We start from the raw sequence: 10,287 nt of genomic DNA on the forward strand, positions 1-10,287 counted from the left end.
ACTTAAAGCATACTTTTAAATTATATTGTGTGAGCTAAACATACAAAAAAATATAGAGAATTAAAAATAAAAATAAAATTTAAGTCCTGATATTACTGTTCCCACTATAACAAAAAAATACTTAAATACATGTCATTTTGTCCTTGAAACGTTTCAATGAAATACTGTAGAACTCCATTCATTCCTAGAGGACTGCTTTTCTGAGGAGAGCCAATATGGCCGACCGGTGACTTCAAAGCATCTCATTGGCCAATACATAGCATTAGCAATCCAGGGTTTACAAACATCATTGGTAAAAACCTATCAAACACCAGTACACCACCTACAATGGTAGAAAGGCAATCAGCTACGAGAAGTGTCACCCCCCACCCCCCACCATTTTCCCTACATAGGGTATCACCTTTGTCACTCTATTCCCAACAAAGTGCACTACTTTCAAGCAGAGCTCGCATAAGGAATAGGGTGTGATTTTAGACCACCCAGACCCAGTCCTTACATAAGGACAAGTGGCACCCTATTCCCTATATTAGTTCCCTACTTCTCTCACCCTATTCCCTATATAGTTCCCTACTTCTCTCACCCTATTCCCTATATAGTTCCCTACTTTTCTCATCCTATTCCCAATATAGTTCCCTACTTTTGACCAGGCCCTTAACACCAGCAGCTCTTCTGTGAGGCGGCGGCCCCGTCTGTGATGCCCTCCTCCTCCTCCAGGGCGGTGAGGTTGAGCTCGTCTGTGACCGACGCCCTCAGGAGGTCCAGGTCCTTCTTATTGGCCGACAGGACCAGCTCAGCCAATCGCGTGAAGGACTGGGTGAAGGACAGAAACGTGTTTTGCAACGCCAATCATTAATTTAACTGTTAGTGCAAATATATATATATATTATTATTATTATTATTATTATATATTACTGTATATATGTCACTGTATATGTCACTATATATAATCACTGTATACAGTGCATTCGGAAAGTATTCAGACCCCTTGACTTATTCTAAAATGGATAAAATAGTTTTTTCCATTCATAAATCTACAACAAAAAAAATACCCCATAATGACATCACAATACCCCATAATGACATCACAATACCCCATAATGACAAAGATAAAACAGGTTTTTAGATGATAATTTTTTACGTAAGTATTCAGACCCTTTACTCAGTACTTTGTTGAAGCACCTTTGGCAGCGATTACAGCCTCGAGTCATCTTGGATATGACACTACAACCTTGGCACACCTGTATTTGGGGAGTTTCTCTCATTCTTCTCTGCAGATCCTCTCAAGCTCTGTCAGGTTGGATGGGGAGCATCGCTGCACATCTCCAGAGATGTTCGATCAGGTTCAAGTCCGGGCTCTGGCTGGTTCACTCCAGGACATTCAGAGAGACTTGTCCCGAAGCCACTCCTGCGTTGTCTTGGCTGTGTGCTTAGGGTCGTTGTCCTGTTGGAAGGTGAACCTTCGCCCCAGTCTGAGGTCCTGAAAGCTCTGAAGCAGATTTTCATCAAGGATCTCTCTGTACTTTGCTCCGTTCATCTTTCCCTCTATCCTGACTAGTCTCCCAGTCTCTCCCGCTGAAAAACATCCCCACAGCATGATGCTGCCACCACCATGCTTCACCGTAGAGGAGGTGCCAGATTTCCTCAAGATGTGACACTTGGCATTTAGGCCAAAGAGTTCAATCTTGTTTCTCATGGTCTGAAAGTCCTTTAGATGCCTTTTGGCAAACTCCAAGCGAGCTGACATGTTCAGTTTACTGAGGAGTGGATTCGGTCTGGCAACTACCATAAAGGCCTGATTGGTGGAGTGCTGCAGAGATGGTTGTCCTTCTGGAAGTTTCTCCCATCTCCACATAGGAGCTCTGCAGCTCTTTCAGAGTGACCATCGGATTCCTGGTCACCTCCCTGACCAAGGCCCTTCTCCCCTGATTACTCAGTTTTGTCGGGCGGCCAGCTCTAGGAAGAGTCTTGGTGGTTCCAAACTTCTTCCATTTCAGAATGATGGAGGCCACTGTGTTCTTGGGGACCTTCAATGCTGCAGAAATGTTTTGGTACACTTCCCCAGATCTATGCCTCAACACAATCCTGTCTCTGAGCTCTATGGACAATTCCTTCGACCTCATGGCTTGGTTTTTGCACTGTCAACTGTGGGACCTTATATAGACAGGTGTGTGCCTTTCCAAATCATGTCCAATCAATTGAATTTACCACAGGTGGACTCCAATCAAGTTGTAGAAACATCTCAAGGATGATCAATGGAAACAGGATGCACCTGAGCTTAATTTAGAGACTCATAGTAAAGGGTCTGAATACTTATTTAAATAAGGTATTTGGTTTTTTAAAGTTTTAATACATTTGCAAAAATGTATGAAAAGCTGTTTTCACTTTGTCATTGTGGTGTATTGGGTGTAGAAATAACGTAATTTAATTAATTTTAGAATACGGCTGTGTCATAACAAAATGTGGAAAAAGTCAAGGGGTCTGAATACATTCCGAATGCATTGTACATGTCACTGTATATGTCATTCACAGGAGGTATGATGGAACTGTAAGTCTCTCTGCTATCCTTAGATCTTCATCCCTCTGAGCTCTGAGCTCCATTACAACGGTCTGAGACCTCACAGTGTGGTGGAACTGATCTCTGTCTGATCTGTGATCCTGTATATAGGCTGTGGTGAACAGGAGGTATGATGGAACTGTAAGTCTCTCTGCTATCCTTAGATCTTCATCCCTCTGAGCTCTGAGCTCCATTACAACGGTCTGAGACCTCACAGTGTGGTGGAACTGATCTCTGTCTGATCTGTGATCCTGTATATAGGCTGTGGTGAACAGGAGGTATGATGGCACCTTACTTGAGAAGAACGGGCTGGTGGTAATGACAGGAGTGGAATCAGTGGAATGGAATCAAAATACATAGTTTCCATGGTTTCTAGATGTTTGATGCCGTTCCATTTGCTCCATTCCGGGTCTTTTTATTACGAGCCTGTTCTCCCATCAGCAGATTCCACTGATCACTGTATGTCAACTGTGAGAGCCAGAAATCTTGCTTGTTTGTAGATGACCAAATACTTATTTTCCACCATAATTTGCAAATAAATTCATTAAAAATCCTACAATGTGATTTTCTGGATTTTTTTTCTCATTTTGTCTGTCATAGTTGAAGTGTACCTATGATGAAAATTACAGGCCTCTCTCATCTTTTTAAGTGGGAGAACTTGCACAATTGGTGGCTGACTAAATACTTTTTTGCCCCACTGTATATCACTTGGACTCTGGGAGATACAGAATAAGACAAGGTGACTAAGGATGAACTGTTGTTCCATTTTATCGTCATCAATAGTTCACATACCGGTAGTCTGGCCGTGGTGTTTGCCTTTGGTCCTGTGACAGACAGGCAGGCAGCCAGCCGGACAGTGTTTCTACGGGAGCTGTCAGCCACTCACCTCTGTTATGTTATGGTTGGTGAAGGCACTTGTCTCAAAGAAGTCCATCCCATAATCCTTGGCCAGCTTGTTGCCCTGTTCTGTAGCTACCTGCCTCTTCTCCTCCTCGTCTGACTTGTTCCCTATGAGGATCCTCTGGATGTTATCAGGAGCATACTGAGAGGGAGGGAGGGAGGGAGAGTCATTCAGTCTGATTTGACAAAAGCACCCTGTGCCGCTATATAAAATAAGTCGGCCTGACCCTTGTTCCCCTTGATCTCACCTCGTCCACATCGCTGGCCCACTTCATGATGTGCTGGAAGGATCGCTCACTTGTGATGTCGTAAACCAGGAAGATTCCCTGAAGAGAGGCGAGGAGAGGCGTTGGAGATATGGGAAGGGAAGAGGAGAGGGTAGGAGATGAGGGGAGGGAAGAGGAGAGGGTAGGAGATGAGGGGAGGGAAGAGGAGAGGGTAGGAGATGAGGGGAGGGAAGAGGAGAGAAGAGGGGAGGGAAGAGGAGAGGGTAGGAGATGAGGGGAGGGAAGAGGAGAGGGTAGGAGATGAGGGGAGGGAAGAGGAGAGGGTAGGAGATGAGGGGAGGGAAGAGGAGAGGGTAGGAGATGAGGGGAGGGAAGAGGAGAGGGTAGGAGATGAGGGGAGGGAAGAGGAGAGGGTAGGAGATGAGGGGAGAGAAGACAAATTGTCAGCTAATTCAGTTATGGTTGTCACAGCAACCCCACATGGTTTAGAACCCATGGGTGATAAGGGTGGTGAGTGGACAAGAGGAAACTAGCACCAAGAAACTGTGCTACCAACCATAATTACAGTACGTATTTGACATACGACTGCAGCTTTAGCTACAAGTGCAATGCATGTTCAGAAGGGAGAGCTCCCTCGTCTCCAGGCTAATGACCAGACGGAATAGACTCAAGAAAGAGTGGAGCTACAGTAAAATAATCTTACCTGATCTGACCTCTTACCTACAATATCTTGAGGGAAGAGTAGCGTTACCTTACCTGTGCTCGTCTGTAGTACTGCTTAGTGATGGTCTGATATCTCTCCTGTCCTGCTGTGTCCCTGGAAGAAATCAAATGTCAAACACCAACTCTTAGAAAATGACAAAACAGGTAGCGAATAGTGATAATATCAGGCAATGTTTCAATCCAATGTGGATCTTCGTGAGTTCAAACTTTTTTTTTTAAATCTTGAGATAAGACTCCTTGCAGGGCAGGAGGAACTGGTTTAGTGTCAAGTCTGAGTAAACAACAGTATGGGCTAAGACTGAACATCCCTGACAGAATAACATGAGGTAAGACTGAACATCCCTGACAGAATAGCATGGGCTAAGACTGAACATCCCTAGCATGGGGTTAGACTGAACATCCCTGACTGAATAGCATGGGCTAAGACTGAACATCCCTGACAGAATAGCATGGGGTAAGACTGAACATCCCTGACAGAATAGCATGGGCTAAGACTGAACATCCCTAGCATGGGGTTAGACTGAACATCCCTGACTGAATAGCATGGGCTAAGACTGAACATCCCTGACAGAATAGCATGAGGTAAGACTGAACATCACTGACAGAATAGCATGAGGTAAAACTGAACATCCCTGACAGAATAGCATGAGGTAAGACTGAACATCCCTGACAGAATAGCATGAGGTAAGACTGAACATCCCTGACAGAATAGCATGAGGTAAGACTGAACATCCCTGACAGAATAGCATGAGGTAAGACTGAACATCCCTGACAGAATAGCATGGGGTTAGACTTTCCATCCCTGACAGAATAGCGTGGGGTAAGACGGAACATCCCTGACACTGAACTAGGACATTCACTATATTCAAAGGGGTGATTCCCATGTTTGACCTACTTTAGTAGAATGCTCTGGCTGCATGTATTCACTACGTACCATATCTGTATCCTAACTTTGATGCCGTCTATCTCCAGTGTCTTCATTTTAAAATCGACTCCTGCAAAAAGAGAAGAGTCAAATATTGTGAATATGAAAACCTCTTGATTAATTCATCCTATTTAATGTGTGGAGAGGTAAGGTGAGGCGAGACGAGGCTAGCGAGGCGAAGACAGTCCTGCTGTTTATTCTCCTCAAGGTACCTTTTATCTCAGTTTCGTACAGCTTTTTAACAGCAAAGATACTGAGAGCCATTTCCTCCCATATCTATCAGGCCTTTTTTAAATTACGACTGAATGCTCCTTTAAAGATATAGAGCTAATGGTGATGGATCAGTGAGATGAACTTAGTTTAGACCTGGATCGATCACGGGGGGGGAAAGATACTGGAGGGGAGGAGGGAGAAGAGGGAGAGGACTGGGTAGCAAAGCAAGAGGTTTTAACCTCTGCCTCCCTCCCACCCCCACCAGAGAAAGAGGGAGGGAGGGAGGGAGGCAGGGACAGACAGACAGACAGACAGACAGACAGACAGACAGACAGACAGACAGACAGACAGACAGACAGACAGACAGACAGACAGACAGACAGACAGACAGACAGACAGACAGACAGACAGACAGACAGACAGACAGACAGACAGACAGACAGACAGACAGACAGACAGAGGGATAGCTAATAAGCAAGAGAGAAACAGAGAGAAACTGAGAGATCGAGGGAGAGAGGTGGGTTATGCTCCAATGATCTATGGCCAGACAGCAGCATGGAGAGGCCCAGAGAGACTGACGTGTCAGGCCAATCAGAGCACTGAGTTACTGTATATAAGAGCCATTGTAGGCCGTCATTGTAAATAAGAATTTGTTCTTAACTGACTTGACTAGTTAAATAAAGGTTAAATAAATGAAATACATAAATAAAATACTATGAAGGTAAACAGACTGTCGGGTATACTGTATATTATACTATATATTATACTATACAGTACTATACCTGTTTGTGTAGTTTCTAAACAGACTGTATACTGGGTATACAGGGTATACTGTATATTATACTATATATTATACTATACAGTACTATACCTGGTTGTGTAGTTTCTAAACAGACTACTAGATGAATACTATGGAGGTAAACATACATGGCATTTAAACAACACAACAATCCCAGATAAACCAATAACCAGCTCTAACCGATGAGACCAACCCTCTCTGCAGCTAAAATACCATTACTCAGTATGTTTGGCTCCACTCTACTCCGCTGTAGGGTAAACTGTGGCAAATCGATACTCAGTCCCTCCGATTCTCAGACTGAACCGCTGAGAGAGACGCGAGTCATCCTTGTTTTTCTTCAGTTATATTCCTCTACTGAGCCTGATGAGCGTGCTCTCCCATGAGAATGAGCAGAGTAGATTACAGAAATACTACGCTTGAACTGCAGTGTGTTCTCTTGATAAGGGCCTTGGTACTTTAACCCGTCTGTAGAGCCTGTAGACACACTGTCAGACCCTCAAACTTAACCAGGGACATGCCCTTTAACCTATCTGTAGACACACTGTCAGACCCTCAGACTTAACCAGGGACATGCCCTTTAACCTATCTGTAGACACACTGTCAGACCCTCAGACTTAACCAGTGACATGCCCTTTAACCTATCTGTAGACACACTGTCAGACCCTCAGACTTAACCAGGGACATGCCCTTTAACCTATCTGTAGACACACTGTCAGACCCTCAGACTTAACCAGTGACATGCCCTTTAACCTATCTGTAGACACACTGTCAGACCCTCAGACTTAACCAGGGACATGCCCTTTAACCTATCTGTAGACACACTGTCAGACCCTCAGACTTAACCAGTGACATGCCCTTTAACCTATCTGTAGACACACTGTCAGACCCTCAGACTTAACCAGGGACATGCCCTTTAACCTATCTGTAGAGCCTGTGGCTGATATACTACAGTATTTACCTTGTGTGTTGAATGGGCCCTCTGACTGGGCCCTCTGACTGGGCCCTCTGACTGGGTCCTCTGACTGGGCCCTCTGATCCTCTGATAGATGTGACATTCTGCTTTTATACTTCTGCGTGTTCATTTGAAACAAGCCTTATCTCGTTACGCATATCTCATCTAAAACACTATAGACATGCTCTCACAGTCCTGGGCCAAGACTGGAGTTCACTCCACTTCAGTGAGAGACGGAGCGACTGAGAGGCCTTTGAAAACAGTGAAGCGGCCTGCTGTCTGACTAGGACTGTGTGACTACTAGAGAGTAAAGGCGTAGACACACTAGGTTTGGTTTGCTCCTAGCAGATCTCGGCTTGGCAAAACTAACATCTGTGCCTCACATACTCCCTTAAAAAACCTTCAGTTGAAAAATGAAATTCCGGCTACCGAACTTCGACCATCCTCCAAAAAAAAAAATAATGTTTGCCCGAACACAAAATGTTGTCATGATATATGCGCAAACTGTTTGGACTGGGAAGCATACGATAAGCTTAAGGAGGGAGGGAGTATGCAGTATGCAGACAGTGGCACAGTGAAAGGCCATCAACATCATCACAGTCACTGGCCTGCTTTGCCTGGGGCTGGGAAGCGTCTCCCTCTCCCTTTCTAGGATGCTTCTCTCCAAGCACCTCTCTTCTCCTCCCTCTTTTTATTCTTATCGATCCACCCCTTGAATCTCTCTCTCTTCCCTACCCTCTTTCTATTCTTATCGATCCACCCCTTGAATCTCTCTCTCTTCTCCTCCCTCTTTCTATTCTTATCGATCCACCCCTTGAATCTCTCTCTCTTCCCTTCCCTCTTTCTATTCTTATCGATTCACCCCTTGAATCTCTCTCTCTTCTCCTCCCTCTTTCTATTCTTATCGATCCACCCCTTGAATCTCTCTCTCTTCTCGTCCCTCTTTCTATTCTTATCGATCCACCGCTTGATTCTCTCTCTCTCTCTCTCTCCTACCCTCTCGCTATGTTTCTCGTTCTCCTGATCTTTCTCTATCCCTCTTTTCTATGCCTTTTGCTTCTGTCCTGGAGTCATCCATGCGTTCAGTGATTTGGAAGTGAGTGAAGTTCAGCTTCAAAGTAAACGTAGCCTTCTACGACATCATCTAAATGAACAGGAAGTCTTGGCCCAGCTATCTTTATTTATTTATTTTTTATTATTTTTAAGGGTAGATCAGCTTTAATATTGCAGATAGATTGTTGCTTCCATCAATGTAATTGTCTGCATCATTTCCTATCCCCCATATATTTTTTTGGGGGGGTAAATATATACGTTTTGAATCCGGCATTGTTTTGCGTATCAGTTCATAAACCATGTGTTATGGAATCGGTGCATCCACAATCCTTCCACTTTGCATCTTTCATTTTTACAGTAATGCTGCAATAGTTGGTTGTAATTTTGGATAGAGCAGACATTTCCATATATTTTTGTTAGCTGCATGTGTGACATAACTCCACCAGTCCTATTTATGATATAATTTACAAATATATATATATATATATTTTTTTATAATTGCATTTTTTTTTTTTATCAATTAGTATATTTGAGTTGAACCATAATATTTGTTGTATTATTTGTTTGTCTTTTCTGGGGATTCAACTGAAATTGCAACCAACTTTCTAAGGATTGTTTTACAAATAGCAATATTTTTTAGATTGTTTAATTTTCAAATAATGGAAAGTGACAGGTTGTAATGTGAATAAAGGGGAAAAGGCCATTCTTGAACATGGGGTGAGACATTCTTCCTAATCTGCCAGAGAACCAGTTTGGATTTAAGTATAACTTTTGTATGACAGAAGTCTTTAGTGAGAGGTCTAATGATTTAATATTTAATAATTTCTGCCCTCCGAATTCATATTCATTATATAAATAGGTCTGTTTAATTTAGTCTTGCTTTCCGTTCCAAATCAAATGGAATTGGCCCACCTATTTTAGCAAATTACAGACCTCAAGGAAATGAAGGAATACCTCAAAGCAATGTAATTCTCAAGCATACGGTATAAAAAAAGCTTCTTACAATCATATACACTCACAGAGTAGGTTTATGTGAGAGTGGTCTTAAGGTAGTGCAGCTTGGTCCCAGATATGTTTGTAATAACATGTCAACTCCATGTGAGTGGCATGATGGTACAAACAGACTGGTACCCAGGCTAGCCTAAAGGTTGACTTGTAGTCCAAGAATTCTTAAAGACGAAACAGTCAAAGAGCCGGTGAGCCAATGACCATCGTTTTGCTAACCGCACCAATGTGTCGGAAGAAACACCGTCCAACTGGCGACCGGAGTCAGCTTGCAGGCGCCCGGCCCACCACAAGGAGTCGCTAGAGCACGATGAGACAAGGTAATCCCGTCCGGCAAACCCTTCGCTAACCCAGAGAACGCAGGGCCAATTGTGCGCCGCCTCATATGGCGCTCCCAGCCTGGGATCGAACCCGGGGTTGGAGTGACGCTGCAATGCAGTGCCTTAGAACCATCAGACCTATTAAGTGTTAACAGCAGCCTATATTTACCCAGTAGCCTATAGTTGTATCAAAGTATATGTACACCTAAGGTCATTGTTTTGCAACAGTTTAATTCAACACACTACTTAGCGTAGCTATTAGCTAACTGTTTTTCTATGAATGGAAAAGTATCTGTGCCCACTACCGTGTCCAGGGCATCTCCCTACTGTAGCTATACCATAACGGCCAGCAATTAACCCTTACAGTGAGGGGGCTGTACCTCCCACGACCCCCCATAGACCGCCCACTACCCCCCACAGACCTCCCACTACCCCCATAGACCGCCCACTACCCCCACAGACCTCCCACTACCCCCACAGACCTCCCACTACCCCTCACAGACCTCCCACTATCCCCTACAGACCTCCCACTATCCCCTACAGACCTCCCCTACCCCTCACAGACCTCCCACTATCCCCCACAGACCTCCCACTATCCCCCACAGACCTCCCACTA

General features: G+C 44.1%; 1 protein-coding gene across 1 annotated transcript in view; it reads right to left on the bottom strand.

Moving 5' to 3' along the window:
• Window positions 1-8: 8 nt before the first annotated feature.
• rab15 (RAB15, member RAS oncogene family) overlaps window positions 9-10,287 on the bottom strand; it is a 25,245-nt gene continuing 14,966 nt past the window's right edge. The window contains exons 2-6 of the mRNA XM_024404597.2: window positions 5,339-5,399; window positions 4,438-4,498; window positions 3,703-3,780; window positions 3,441-3,596; window positions 9-810 (exon numbers count right to left, since the gene is read on the bottom strand). Coding sequence (XP_024260365.1) covers window positions 652-810; window positions 3,441-3,596; window positions 3,703-3,780; window positions 4,438-4,498; window positions 5,339-5,399 — 515 coding nt within the window. The 3' untranslated portion in view covers window positions 9-651. The remainder of the gene's footprint in view (window positions 811-3,440; window positions 3,597-3,702; window positions 3,781-4,437; window positions 4,499-5,338; window positions 5,400-10,287) is intronic.

This window comes from Oncorhynchus tshawytscha, linkage group LG05 (genome assembly GCF_018296145.1).
Source record: "Oncorhynchus tshawytscha isolate Ot180627B linkage group LG05, Otsh_v2.0, whole genome shotgun sequence".
Taxonomy (NCBI): Eukaryota; Metazoa; Chordata; class Actinopteri; order Salmoniformes; family Salmonidae; genus Oncorhynchus; species Oncorhynchus tshawytscha.